This window comes from Cordyceps fumosorosea, assembly GCF_001636725.1.
Source record: "Cordyceps fumosorosea ARSEF 2679 chromosome Unknown scaffold_1, whole genome shotgun sequence".
NCBI classification, from domain to species: Eukaryota; Fungi; Ascomycota; class Sordariomycetes; order Hypocreales; family Cordycipitaceae; genus Cordyceps; species Cordyceps fumosorosea.
Window position 1 is genome coordinate 1,741,987 of NW_017387301.1, and position 14,893 is coordinate 1,756,879.

At 54.9% G+C, this 14,893-nt stretch overlaps 3 protein-coding genes across 3 annotated transcripts; all 3 read left to right on the forward strand.

Annotated features, from left to right (window-relative positions):
- Positions 1-2,178: 2,178 nt before the first annotated feature.
- ISF_00565 (Armadillo-type fold domain containing protein) lies at positions 2,179-6,495 on the forward strand (the record flags this gene model as incomplete). Its single annotated transcript, XM_018844172.1, has 9 exons — positions 2,179-3,700; positions 3,753-3,868; positions 3,919-3,993; positions 4,049-4,273; positions 4,329-4,432; positions 4,482-4,740; positions 4,792-4,934; positions 4,998-5,602; positions 5,660-6,495. The coding sequence occupies 9 exons, from the start codon at positions 2,179-2,181 to the stop codon at positions 6,493-6,495; spliced, it is 3,885 nt and encodes a 1,294-aa protein (XP_018708622.1).
- Positions 6,496-7,735: 1,240 nt separating this feature from the next.
- Positions 7,736-9,650, forward strand: ISF_00566 (Protein kinase-like domain protein; the record flags this gene model as incomplete). The annotated part of the gene is made up of 6 exons (XM_018844173.1): positions 7,736-8,197; positions 8,259-8,343; positions 8,400-8,747; positions 8,802-9,261; positions 9,314-9,401; positions 9,459-9,650. The coding sequence occupies 6 exons, from the start codon at positions 7,736-7,738 to the stop codon at positions 9,648-9,650; spliced, it is 1,635 nt and encodes a 544-aa protein (XP_018708623.1).
- A 2,247-nt stretch (positions 9,651-11,897) lies between these two features.
- ISF_00567 (Acyl transferase/acyl hydrolase/lysophospholipase) lies at positions 11,898-14,517 on the forward strand (the record flags this gene model as incomplete). The annotated part of the gene is made up of 2 exons (XM_018844174.1): positions 11,898-12,167; positions 12,256-14,517. The coding sequence occupies 2 exons, from the start codon at positions 11,898-11,900 to the stop codon at positions 14,515-14,517; spliced, it is 2,532 nt and encodes an 843-aa protein (XP_018708624.1).
- Positions 14,518-14,893: the final 376 nt, after the last annotated feature.

Genomic DNA, 14,893 nt, shown 5'->3' on the forward strand with positions numbered 1-14,893 from the left:
TTCAATATAGGTCAAGAGACGAGCCCTGAATTGTACGTGTTTACTACCTCTGCCATGCGCTGCGTAAAGAAGCTTCTTCATTAACTGGCTACAAGATCACTGGTCCAGACAGTATCGCAGCCCTCTGCTATACTAGACATTCGGTTCAATAACGAGGTTAAGGAATATGAGGATATCCTAGCTGCAGTCTCCAGCACAGGAACACTGGCGATTTTCAGACTAGGGACCACCAATAAGTCTTCATCCTTGCAGCATCTAGCCACAAGCAGATGCGATGATCTCGGGGATGATGTCCTCTACCTCCAATGCAAATGGCACCCAGTACTGTCCCGTGTTCTGGCTGTGACGACTTCCTTGGGGAGTGCTCGCTTGCTGTACTTGGATGAGCAGTGGAATATATCACAACATGCAGATATTAACATCACCAACTCTCTGGAGGCGTGGTCCATCGCGCTCTCCCCTGCAGCGCCACATTTGACATCTGAGACCACAGATACTGTCAACACGACAGTGTACTGTGGGGGAGATGACTCGGTTCTGCGATACACGTCTTGCAGCTGGCCTGTCGGGGACACGACCTCGGCGCTGCCCGAGGAGCCGTATTCTCCCATGCTCATCAAAGGGAAGCACAACGCCGGCGTGACCGCCATCCTACCGCTGGAGCTGAAGAGTGACCAAGGAGGCAGGTTCGTGGTGACGGGAAGCTATGATGACCATCTGCGCGTTTTTCTCATTCACGATTTGCACGAGACGTACGGCGCGCGACGAGTCGAGCAGCTTCTGGAGGAGAACCTGGGAGGAGGCGTGTGGAGGCTGGATCTCATCGATCAGAGGACGGAAGAAGACGCGATGCACGTCGTGCTTCTTGCATCTTGCATGCATGGAGGGGCTCGGGTGGTAGAGTTGAGGGGTGGTAGGGACGGCGCATCGTGGTCGGTGAGGATTGTCGCGAGGTTTGAGGAGCACAAGAGCATGAATTATGCTAGTGATTTTGTACTGCGAGGGACGAAGAAGCTTGTATGCGTGTCGAGCAGCTTTTACGACAAGCTTCTTTGTACGTGGGAATGTAGTCTTGAATAAGCATGGAGGGTTTAAAGTGTAACCAGGTTATGAAATACAACCATGACAGAGGTGTCAAAATTTGTTCACATGGCCATGTATGAATGCTGAATTTCATGTATTTCTATGAGAATATCTGTTTAATAGTTTCGCTAATTATCAATTCAGTACCCTGTTGTCGGGTTCGCCGTTGGTAATAGTATACAGGTCGTATGTACAGTATGTATGTATGTAGGTAGGCACGGGCTGGCCGCTTAGGAATGTTGCGGCGGCTCCGAGACTGTTGATTACAAGCAGGCAACAAGGATATGCTTGATCGTCAAGATTCTGGGTGGCTGCAGAGGTTGGGGCCTGAATTACCTTGGTACTTAGGCACCTTACAAGTATATCGCGGCTGTCTGCACTCGAGCATCGTGGATGTTGGCGTTGCAGTACGATTACTATAGCGGACCTACCTACAACATATGTATGTACAGTATGCATGTACCTGTACCGGCAGGCGGCACCTGAGGTCATGGGTGATGGCAGTCGCAGCGGGGCTCTCCATGTGTCAGTCAAATCTAGTTCCACCACCAAGAGCTTAACTTTTAGCACCTACAGTATGTCTGTATGTTGGTCCTGGTCAGTGGTACCCACCTGGAGGTAAGGCAAGGTACAAGCAGCAAAAAGGTAAGGCACCTACCGCCCTCAGCTCTAGCCTTTTCTGCCAGCCATCATCCATCCCTCCATCACTCCAAACTTCTGTTTGAAGACTCGCATCGTCGCTTCATTTTTAACCTCACCAACTCCATTGCTTTCAACCGCCATATTCTTCTCCGTCCGCCAGGATCTCAAATTTCTCAGCGACGTCCCGAATCTCAACATTCGATCCTCTTGTTTGCTGCTCAGCTCAGGCCAACAAAGAATCTGCGCATTGATTGCTGCCCTTTCCTCACGCTTGCTCGTTTCGTCCTTGTCCATGTCACCGCGATAACACAGGCACCACACCGCTTCGCACCAGTCACTACAGGGAAGCTTCAACTCCTTCCCCAACTCTCACAGCTGCATCAGCCCCCACGAGCACGACTACCATCGCTTTTTTCACCTCTCCATCGCTCGTCTCGCCAACAAGCAACAACCATGGCTGCCAACGGCGCCGGCGTCCTCGGTGCCAGTGGCGGGGCTGCCGCTGAGCCCATGGCCAAGATCCGAGAAGCCCTCGACGTCGTCCACAGCCCCTTCTCGAACAACGACGCCCGACGCGATGCGCAAAACTTTCTCGAGGAAATTAAGGGCCACGGCGACGCGCCTATGCAAGGCTACAACCTCGCCCGCGACAAGTCACAGCCGCCTGTGGTGCGACACTACGCCCTCTCGCTTCTCGAGCACGCGATCCGATACAAGTGGTCGGCCTATAACGAGGAGCAGGCCCTGACCCTTCGCAGCTGGGTTCTCGAGCTCGCGCAGGCCGTCTCCCGCGCCGACCCTCCGTACCTCCGCAACAAGACGGCCCAATTATGGGTCGAGGTCGCCAAGCGCTGCTGGGGAGAGGACTGGCTCGACATGGACACCATGCTCCTTCGCCTTTGGGAGGTTCCCGACTCGGCCGTCCACAAGGAACTCGTCATGTTCGTCCTCGAGACCCTCTCCGACGAGGTCTTTGCCGGAGATGACTCTGTCGTCGCCATGCGCGAGGGAGTTCTCAGCAAGGCCTGCGTCGAGGTCTTTACCCCAACTGCCGTCCTCGTCGAGGCATTCCCCAACCGGCATCCCGGCCCCGACGTCAGGAGCGACCATGATGGCTGGCTCAACAGGCTTTCCATTCTCCTTGGCAGCTGCCTGGCCGCAAACCCGGCAGACAATGAAGAGGTCAAGTCATGCGTAATCAAGGGCCTGTCTCTCATGCTCTCGCTGATGCCCTGGGCCATCCCCAAAGCCATTGCCGCCGCCGGATGTGTTAATTACATGTGCCAGGGCCTTTCTTCCACCGTCCCTGAGATCCAAAAGGCTTCACTAGACGCCCTGCACGCTCTCTACTGCCGAACTAACTTTTCCGACGAAGAGTTTCTAGATCTCGTCGCCCCAATGTATAACCAGTCCTCGGTCGACCTTTGCAAGCAATTGTACTACTGGGCCGCCGTCGACGCCAATGACATTGACGACGACAAGTACCAGATTTTGAAGAAGCTGTCTGAAACGCTGTCCAGTCTAGGCGACTACTTCGACCGCAAATTTCATCACATTCCGAGCGAAGCTGCCAAGGGCAGCTTTCTCCAGCTTCTTCTCGAAGTGGTCCAGAGCCCGAGTCTCATGGTTTCCATCCCGGTCCTTGTGTCGTGGACGCGTCTTCTGAATCGCAAAGACATTGGAGGTAGCGACATCGTGTCTCCCTTGATTGGCCCTTTGCTTGAAGTGTGTAGCTCGAGAATGGTTCGCTATGAGAACCTTCCGGAAGACAACGAGGATGCTACATTTCTCTTCCTCCAAGAAGATACCGACACGTTGCCCGAACGGCATGCGTTCTTGGGCAACTATCGCAGATATAGCTCTCAAGTAATCGAAGCCATTGTCCAGCTCAAGCTCGTCGACGCCGTATCTCACATTCTCGGCCGAGCTGAGCACATTCTACAGCATCTCTACGATGGGCAACCCCCCTTTAACAGTGAGTACATGCCTGGTGCGGTAAACCAAAACGCAAATGCTAATGATTAAAGAACAATCATACACTAAACACTCCATGCCCGCCCTCATGGTTGATTCTCACTGCACAGTTATTGAGTCGACCCTCAAGGGCTACATGAAGTGGCGAAGACATCATCAACAAAGCACCGTATGTCTGTCGTCGCTGCCTTTTGAATGCCTAAATACTGACTGCTGTAGAATGCCCCTGAAATGAGCGAATTAGAGACTAATTTGGAAACATGGTGCAACAAACTATTGGGGATGAGTTTCGAGGTGACTACCCGTCGCGTTCACTGCAAATGTAGGAGCGGTCGCTAACAAGTAGCAGGATCCCATCATTAGAAAACGCACCCTGCAATTGCTTGTCGTTTTTTCCACAACGGCACTCAACAAGAATGCTGGCTTCATGCTAAAGGTGCTTGAGCATATCTTGATGACCTGGCCAACCATTGAGCCAGAGTACCGTGCATTCAACGACGCTATTAAAGACCTGCAAAGTGAGAGCATGGTAGAATTACAACGGCTTGCTTCCGAAATGCCAGATCATCTCTTGGTATGTTGTAAATACGCATATACCATGCATCCCCCCTACTAACAGACGCTTTTAGGCCGTCTTTGACCAAATCGAGAGACGAGTCAACGAGATGCTTTCATCCGGTACGCTCGACGATAAACGCGCTCTTGCCTACCGCAGCTTTCTCTTCCTCATCATGTACGTACCGCTAACGACTCATCTCCATTCAGTGACTAACACATTGCAGCCATCGAGCGCAAAACGTCGATTTGACAACAAAGATCCACAAGTTGCGCGAGTTTATCGGGCCGGTGTTAACACAGTGGCAGACGGAGAACCTCAGGGCAGCTGTCGCGTCGTATCCCGGGTTTTGCGATCAGCTTGGGCTCAATAAGGCGCAGGATTATCTCACGCGCAAGCAGGCTGACAAAATCCAAGACTGGGGCTCCCATGAACTGGACGCCGAGGGACTAGCCCTGCAAAACGAGATGGAAGAGCGCATCAAGGTACGTTCAGTGAGTTCGTCTTGTTGATCTGTTGCTAACGGATATGCCCAGGTGCTGCCATTGCGAGCGACCAAGTCGTTCCTTGCCTTCTCAGTCGAGCGTCTAGACAAGTCCTCGTCCGCCTTTCAAGCTTCGTACGCCCTATGGCAAGATGGCTTTTCTAGTCTTTTGGCCGATCTCCTACAATTACTCAGGTAGGTGAACCCCCCGAGCCCGGGCGCTCAAAAACGTTTGCTAACCATACTGATTTCGTGTAGCTTTGCACATGCTACACACAACCCGGAAAACTGGACTGGTCTACCTAGTGAATCGCGCTCCATGGTTGCTCGCGTGCTCAGTGACAGGTTCTGGCAGGCGGGCATCTCCGACGGTAGCAAGGACGACTTTTATGCACGTGTGATAGATAAGAAGAACACCATGGAAGGCCTGGCGTCGACGGTCCGCGGATCCGTTCGGTTCGTCCGAGAGACGGCCTACGCCATTATCTACTGCATGAGCCGGCTAGAGCTCCAGTTTTACGACTTCGACGGCCTCGCAGGCCCGCTGGCAAACGCGCTCTTTGCCGATTCGACCTGGCTGTCGACGCACCAGCAAAGCAACCTACTTAATTTGGTTCGATATCTAGTGGACGACTGTCCCGTGGACTACCGAGAGCGCTTCCTGCCGCCGCTGCTGTCGGCGTGCTTCCGGCAAATGGACGCCAAGGTCCACGGCGAGTGGGAGAAGATGGACGCACAGCAGAGCATCGCGGCCGATGGTGAGGACGGGCTGAAGGAGGAGATGAAGTCGGAGAGTATCCTGCGCCAGGTGACGTATACGGGCGTTGTTATGATGGCGGACTTCTTGGATCCCACGAAGCACAGTGAGTTTTGGATCAGCTCTTGAGCGGAGTCTGTGACTAATAGGTTGACTACTTTAGATCCTCCGACATTGCAGGCGCGAGCACAGAAGGCGAATGGCGCGGAGGTGGTGCCTCCAACAGAAGACTACCCGTCTCTACGCCGATTTTGCTTGCTACATCAAGAGATTGTAGAGCCGCTCCTGGTCTTTTGCGCTCATGGAATACGCATGAGGGATACGAGATGCTGCGGCATGGTACTGCGACTGCTGATATCGCTCGTGCCCGAATTCCAGCCAAACCCCCCAGCGAGAAAGCCGCAACCTGACGGCACCTTAGGCCCCGCGGACCCGTCACCTATCCCAGGGGAAATTGCGTCAGCAATCCGGGAGTACTTGTCGAGTGACGTGCTGCGGGCGTGCCTGACGTCGTTTCACGAGCCGTACTTTGTCGAGGTGCAAAAGGAGCTGGCGTCGCTCATTGCGGCCGTGTACGTGCACTACAGCCCGGCGACGATGACGCCGCACAACCTGCTGACGTCGCTGCCCAACGTCGAGGCGGGCGAGCTGGCGCTGCTTAAGCCGTACATGGCGAAGCCTGGGTCGCATAGCCGGCAGCAACGTGTGATTGTCCTGGAGCTGCTCCGGAATCTAAAGGGCGTGAGCGTGTCGGAGATGGGGAAGCTGGCGAAGAGTGCGGGCCTGGCGCAAGGCGGAGGTGCCGGTGGACGTGTTAAAAAGGCGACACCGGGGAGGAGTAAGATGGCGCAGAGCTTCATGACGGAGCATGCACCGGCGGCACAAAGTAACGGTGCACCCACGACGACACGCATGGAGCAGGTCACGGGGGGTGCAGGAGGAGATAGGCGCGCGACGCCGGACGCTCTAGACGGCGTGTCGAACCTGTTTGATGCTTAGAGAGATTCGAAATCGGCTACGGGGGCAGGAAAATAAAGCAGACAGGCAGACCGACAGGCAGGCATACAAGATGCCCACATCATGGCATTAGCAAAATCATATACCCTTTTTAGAGCTACACTCCTCCATCTGATCTGTGATGCATGCATTTGAAGATATCTTGCTGTCGTCAAAGCAAGTGAGACAGAAGCTTCTAAGCGTAGTATTAAAGCAGGGATTATATGGTGCTATATGGAGCTTTGAGTGACTACAAGTTCTCGTGGCAGTATTTATTACTCTTGAAATGTCTGATACAGCTAGAAATCAGGCTGCTCGGTTGCTCACTTACATACACCACTGTACCCAGATTCCCTAAAACGGGAAGTCCTAGCGATGACCGCTAACTCTACGAGGTCAATTGACAGTCCCTGCATGCTTTTCAGCAGGCCACCTTCTGTCAATCTCGAATGGCAAACTTGAAATATTAATCCGGAGAAAAACTAGTCGCTTGTCAATATATCATGTCGGCATGTTGAGAGTATGTGCTGAGATGAACCATTGCGCGTGCAGGCCCGCACGTGCAGTCACCACCACCAACCAGCCTTGCAGTTGACCCCTCGTTTCGCAGACAATATTTCTGGCCAATTTGGCTGTGTGGAGGCGGAAATCGGCAATTAAAGTAGTGTGCGCCATTTTTGAAAGGCACGTTGATTTTTCAGGTTTTACAAGGAGAACTGTGTCGCAGCATTTATTCCACTTTATTCAGCATTTGGTAGCCCAAGTGGCGAGACGTGGGTACTGACGAATTGGCACTGTGGACTTGGGCGGCAAATCGAACAAGGAATAAACAAAGGCACAGCAAAGGCAAGGGAAAACAAGCAAAAATGAATTACATGGGGGTGTTGTTAAGTTCTTCAGAATTTCTTTCCATCATGATTTCCGCCATTACCAAGTTTCTTTTTCTATTCCTTTGACTTTTGGCAGAAAAAGTAGCCCGTTGTGTTTCTGGCGACTCCGCAGCCGCTACCTCACACCGTAATCATCGTAGCGTAGCGTAGCGGGTCAACACTTAATCCGCCGCCTACTTCCTGTCCCTGCCATCAGTCCATAGCCACGATCAAATACAGCGAAACTCCAAGCCATGGCCCTCCTATAGCCCTTTGTTTTAGATCATGAGAAGCGAATTCACAATGATCAGCTTTTGAACCCCTCACAGACAAGATTCCAACCACCAAAATAGCGAGAACAGCGACTCCTTGCCATGTCTGCAGCCGTCGCTCCGCAGCACCGGCCCGGCGCCCCAAATTGCGCACCCCAAAGGGCACCTCGCCAGCCAGACTGGAACACCTTTTACAAGAACGGCTTGCCAAAGGAGGTCATTGTGATTGAAGACTCGCCCGAGCCCCCAGCCAGCCACGCCCCCGTCCGACCGGTGCTGCCGGCGTCGGCCACGGAGAGCGGCCTCTCGAGCGCGAGAAAGCGAAAGGCACAGGAGCAGTCGGCCGTCGGCTCGGTCGCCAACGGCACCACGAACGGCTCGAACGTCCACTCGAGCCACTCCGAGTCCAACCTCGGCCGGAAACGACGGCGAGTAAGCGATCGCCAGGACGACACCGAAAGCTCCGGCCAGGCCTCTGTCAAGAAGCCCAAGTACGCCGAGTACAAGCCGCCGCGTCTCCCCGCACGAAGGGTGTTGAACGCGGAGATTCGTGTCGTTCATGACGTGCGTAACAATGAAACCCGAAACAAGTTGCACAGGAGCCCGCCTCGCTGACAGCACGCAGGAAAAGAGCCACAGCAGTACCGCCAAAGTCGACGACGAGGACGGGCACTTTATCATTATACCGGAGCAGCGTGTGGGACGGCAATGTAAGCATTGAGTCAGCATCATACGTCGAACAAACTCTGACGAGTCAATCTACCAGATCGAGTCGAGAAGCTTCTTGGGCAGGGCACCTTTGGCAAAGTCGTCAAGGCCTATGACATGGTCCGGCAAGAGCACGTCGCCCTGAAGATCATCCGCTCCATACAAAAATACCGGGACGCTGCGAGAATAGAGCTGCGGGTTCTACAAACTCTTCGCAACAACGACCCGGACAACCGTTATCGATGCATTCATCCTCGGGACAGCTTCGACTACAAGGGTCATATCTGCATAACCATGGGCCTACTTGACTCGAGCATATTCGATTTTCTAAAAGCCAATAACTTTGCGCCCTTCCCCAACAGCCACATCCAGAGCATGGCTCATCAGCTACTCACCAGCGTTGCTTGTCAGTAATCTTGACTCGCTTCCTCCACCCCCAGAAACTGACCTTTCCGCATAGTCTTGCACGATCTCGAGCTTGTACATACAGACTTGAAGCCCGAGAACATTCTTCTCCAGCACGCTTCATACCAGGCGTTCACGTATAGCCGCAACATCCCGTCCGTATCGACAGCAACTTGCCGGCAAGTAAAGCAAAGACGAGTTCTCCTGCAGCCCGACATTTGCCTCATTGATTTCGGCTCTGCCACGTTTGAAGACGAGTACCATAGTTCGGTAGTCTCGACCAGACACTACAGAGCCCCAGAGGTTATTCTCAGCTTGGAATGGTCATATCCGTGCGATATTTGGAGCATTGGATGCATTCTGGTTGAGCTGTTCACGGGCGACGCGTTGTTCCAGACGCATGAGAATCGAGAGCATCTCGCCATGATGGAAGCGGTGTGCGGTCGTCCCATTGACCGGGCATTGGTGCAGCGAGCAAACAAAGCCTTCAAGAGTGCTAAACCAGGAACAATCAAGTAAGTCGTGTGCCATTTGCCTATGGCTTGTTACCTGCTAATCATGGCATAGCTATTTCAAGCGCCTCAAGCTTGAATACCCAGTTACAGAGACGACCCGAGCATCGAGGCGATTCGTGAACAATATGAAGAAGCTGGAGGTTCGTCGCGACTGGTTGGGGAAAGCCATGGAAACTCGGCCACTGACAGCATGACAGGATATTATACCGCCCACAAATCCGTTTCTAACTTTATTCTTGGATCTTCTGCGCAAGATGTTCGCGTTCGACCCAAACAATCGGATCACGGCAAAGGAAGCGCTGCGGCACCCGTGGTTCCAACAAAGCACACGCGACGACGGTACCGAGGCGGCAAGACTGCACGCCGAGCGTACCGCTGCGGTCAGATGAGAGGTATCAAGCAGCGTAAAGAGGACGACACAAATACACGCAGAGCCGCGCACGTCTCAGTGCGCACTCCATCCCAAATCACGAACGGAAGCCATGGAGCGTCCGTGGCAGGGAAGTGACAACTAGGTCAAGTAGCCTGGTGGCTCTTGCGGCCGCATGAGCATGATTTGGAACGGCCGAGGCTACTCCAAGTCGCCATGCCTAAGCAATACACTCTTGGTTGTTACTCAGGGTGTCCGAGCGAGGGTTGCCACCGAAGAACAAGCGATGTGTGGCGGCGGCAATCAACAGCGATTGGTACTATTGGAGCAGACGCCGGTACTCTTAACGAAGGAATAGACTTTTGGAATATTCCGGCAATTATCGGCAGCGTCATTTAGGTGACGGTTCATCAACATGGGTGGGCGGCAATGAAGCCGCCATGTCACTGGAGGAAGGAAGCATACATAGCATTAGCGGGCGGTTGAGGTAATAGCGTTGCATTTGTTGAGTGCATATCATCAAGAGGTTCGCGAGAAACGGTTCCTCTGGTGAAGTGACTTATCACTCTTACTTCATTTTGTTTATTTTGTTTTGTCATAGCATCAGGAGGAGTTGCTGCTGCAGCCACCCGGTGCAGCGGATGGAAAGCGGGATGGGAAGCCGGATGACCTTGTCATGGAGCATGTCTTTATGCATTTTTCTGCAGCGACTTTTTTTTTTCTGGTTTCTAACATGGCTGCATTCATGGCGAGGACGGATGATGTTTACCCCTTTTTACTTTGTCAAAAATATCACGGTCCTCTTGTGTTATGCCTTTGTTGTACTGTCTCGTTGCCTTGTGATTGCAAATGATGCTAAAGTCTTTAGCAGGTACGGAGGAGTCTGGACGTATCCAAGCAGCCAAGCAGTGGCAAGGAAATAGATGCCAACCCAGTGGAGAGAGAGAGAGAGTGTGTGTGTGTGTGTATCTGTGTCTATACCTTGATGGCGAATAATAGTGCCAGTGCGGTCAGTGGCAATTCATTACCGTCCCCAGGCATGTGAAGGCACGGAGCATATGAGAGACAGCGGAGCAGAGCATTGGCACTCAGGCTCTCGGGTCGGGACTCGGGAGACGCATGCAAGCCAATCAATCCACTGTCTTGCATTCAGCTTGGTCCGGAGAGCAGTCTGCATGCGCTGAAATGCCATATGTGCAGCGTGATCGCGGCCTGATCTTGCCAGTATAACTACCTGCAGTACCTATGTATGTACATAGTCCCTTGAGCGTATTCCCGTAACTTATAGCAGTCAGTAGGTGCGAAGGTTGCGGTGGCGAAGCGGCAGCCAGTCATCTGCGGCAGCCTTGTTGAGGGGGAAAGGATCCAGTGAAAACCCGTATTCCCCCAGCTTATGTACATTTCGATATTATACCCTGTTTCGGACGACCCCGGCGATCTTCCCGCAGTCTGTATTCAGTTTAGGGGCAAAAGTCGGGCATCAGCGTCATTTATTACTGGTAGTTTGGCCTCTGAAGCCACCAGCGTCAAGTCACCTGGACTTGGCTAGGGCGGTCAGATGGCCACTGCATGCACATGCCTGCGCTACTAAAATTCTGTCATGCATTTTGCGGGTGGTTTTACTAACACACTTTATCACTTCTTACCTAGGTACATATGTAGGTACATACATAGGTACATACATACGTACCAGTGAACCTACCAGTTCGGCCTATGCATCATGCCGCCACCTTATTGAATAGGTAAATCTTCATCTTCAATACACGAACCAGTCTTTATTTCTACCTCATCATACCTTACCTCATTTCCTGCCTCCTTCTCCTCCTTCCTCCACCCCTCCATTCCCCTGCCAGCTCGCACAGAGTTGTTATTACCCACTGATTACGAGGACAAAGCTTAAAATTGGCTCCCTCAACCAAATCCGCCCCTCCCGCCCCGGTCTACCCTCGGCGTTCTCTCCCTGGCTTCTGGCTTGCTCTGGGGTTGGTGGATAGTTGCCTGCTACTACTAATAATAAGGCCAATAACGCATCGTTTTGTATCGTTCGTTTGTCTTCCATACCTAAACGTCACCAACATCGCCCACCTATCGAACCACCCGCACCGCTACGATCGAACCCTGGCCCCAACACAGCACGCCTATATCTCGCCAAGTGACACATATTCTCTACATCCATCTCAAACATGGAGTACAACTGGCAAAATAATTAAAGAAAATACCCCGCTGTACCAACTCATACGACTCTCTACTGCCTGCCACCATCATCATGGTCGACCTCATTCTCCCGCGGAGGGCGGCTCGCACACCCAGCAGTCCCCAGAAATCGGCGTCCACACACAAGACAGAAGCATCCGCCGCTGCCCGACAACGGATACAGCCCCCTTCTCAGGATAACATTACGGAAAAGATCTCCAAGACCATCAAAGGCGCCAACGACCTGCTCCTGTACTGGAAGGATGGTTTGAGCGCCGACGAGAGAGCGCTGCTGCGCAAAAGGGAAGAACGCAAGCAAGTCCTGACATTACGAATGAAAAGTGTACGTTTCTCTAGAGAAATGCTGCCCACGTGAAGCTATTCATCCCGCCCACTTGCAGCCGTCACTAACCGCAGTCCCTCTCCCACAGGCCGAAACATTACAGCACTGGCAGAATGCCGCTGAGGAACTCGATCTCCTCGAGGGCAATGACGAGTGGAAGCGAGACTTCTCCGACGGCGACTACAACCCGTGCCTCATCGAGGAGCGCCTGACCGCGCTTGAGGAGGCCCGCTCCAACGGTGACCTCCTCACCATGATGCACCTGATCCGCACCGAGCTGTCGCGGGATCTCGGTGGCATGGGCAATGTTGACCTCTACCGCCACTCGTACCTCGGCACCAAGCGGCTGATTGAGCGCTACGTCGACTCGGCGCTGCGGACGATTGACGCCGTCGTCATCCACGGCGGCGTTGGCGGCCCCGCCGCGCCTCCGCCGCGCGACCTGCTCGAGGGCATGTTGCTGGCGCGGCAGAGCTTCGGCCGCAGCGCGCTGCTGCTCTCGGGCGGCGGCACCTTTGGCATGTCGCACATTGGCGTGCTCAAGACGCTCTTCGAGGCGCGCCTGCTGCCACGCATCATCTCCGGCGCGAGTGCGGGCAGCATCGTCTGCGCCGTGCTCTGCACCCGCACCGACGAGGAGATCCCCGCGCTACTACGTGACTTTCCCCACGGCGACCTGGCCGTCTTTGGCGACGCCGAGGAGAGCCGCGGCGGCGCCCCTGGCGCGCTCGCGCATATCCGAAGACTGCTCACCGAGGGCAGTTGGTCGGACACGAAGCACCTCACGCGCGTGGTCCGCTCCATGACGGGCGACATGACCTTCCAGGAGGCGTACAACCGCACGCGCCGCATCCTCAACATCTGCGTCTCGACCGAGTCCGTGTACGAGCTGCCGCGGCTGCTCAACTACGTAACCGCGCCCAACGTCATGATCTGGTCCGCCGTGACGGCGTCGTGCTCGCTGCCCTTTGTGTTCCGCTCGTCGCCGCTGCTCGTCAAGGACCCCGTCACCGGCGCACACCGACGCTGGAACCCGTCGCCGCAGCACTTCATCGACGGCTCCGTCGACAACGACCTCCCCATGACGCGGCTCGCCGAGATGTTCAACGTCAACCACTTCATCGTGTCGCAGGTCAACCCGCACGTCGTGCCATTCCTCGCCAAGGACGACCACCTGTCGCCCGAGGACAAGCAGCTGCGCAAGGCGAGGCAGCGGGGTGGTGCCGCGTCGTCCGCGGCCGCGCTCCCCAACGAGTCGGACTTGCTCAACACGTTCACGACACTGGCGCGCGACGAGGCTCTGCACCGCCTCCAGTTCATGGCCGAGATGGGCGTCTTCCCCAACCTCATGACCAAGTGCCAGAGCATCCTCAGCCAAAAGTACTCGGGCGACATCACCATCCTGCCCGAGATCGGGCTCGGTGAGCTGCCCGGCCTGCTGAGTAACCCGAGCGCCGAATTCATGCTGCGCTCCAGCATCGCCGGCGAGCGGGCCACCTGGCCCAAGCTGAGCCGCATACGGGACCGCTGCGCGATAGAGCTCGCGCTCGACAACGCCGTGCACCGCCTGCGCACCAGGGTCGTCTTCTCCGAGAGCCAGGGCGACCTGCGCAAGCTCGGCGCCGACACGGCGGTGGGGACGACGACGCCCATCGCCGCCACGGGTGGGAGCGATACGCCCGCGGGAGGCGGCGTGCAGCAGCAACATCGACGTCGTTCCGGTGGGTGCCTGCGCAGCCTCGGTGGCGATCACCGCTCCAGCACGTTTCCGCCGATCGTCGCGGGCGGCGACGTCACCGACGACGACACCCTCGAGGAGGAGCGCCTCGAGATGCGCTCGCGTCGAAGCCGCGGCAGCTCCCCCGCCACGGCGCGCGTCAAGCCGCGCCTGCACCGGGCCAGCAAGAGCCAGATGCACATCACCCGGCCCAGCACCGGCCTCTCCGCCACCCCGTCCTTGAGGGGCAACAGCAACCCCTTTGCCGAGTTTGACTTTTCCAAGCCCCTCGCGCTGCCCAGCGACGCGGCGCAGCCCAAGGCAGACTCCGCAGCGGCGGCGATGACGCCGTACGTCAACTCGTCCGAGGAGGACGAGCCGGAGCCGGAGCCGCCGCGCAGCTCCTGGCTGCCCCAGCGTCCGGCGCAGCAGCAGCAGCAGCCGATTGAGGACGTGGAGACGAGCGAGCAGGGTCATTCGAGCGATGCGGACATTGATCAGGCCAGCGAGGAGAGTGATCCAGATCCGTACGACAGCAAGTGGGAGTCGCCGCCGCCCGAGTACTGCGAGGCGGTCAAGGACGATAGCATGTTTGGTCCGGGGGGTCGTGTCGGGGATGGAGCATGGGAGTAGATGATTTTCGTTTTGTTTTCTGCGAGTCAAACATGAGCATACCCTTTATCTTTTTTTTTACATATAGAGCATATTCCCCCCGTATTAGCAGCACGGCACTTTTAGAACACGACGACCGTGAGGGGGTGGGTTGAGTTGAGGCAGCATGGCCTCGGGAAAGCATAGCAACAGGCGTTTTACAGTGGTTTGTCAGGGGCCTTCTTTTTATCTATCAGTATGCCGCTGCGGCTTTCTGGGTGCTACTGGATATATCTACCTACAATTGAACAATTATTCTTGATTCTCGACTTGGAAAGTAAACACCAGTAGAGATGTTGTACAACGGAACATAGTAAGCGAGGGAAGAAATAAGTGGCTTGTTGCATGGGATGGTGGT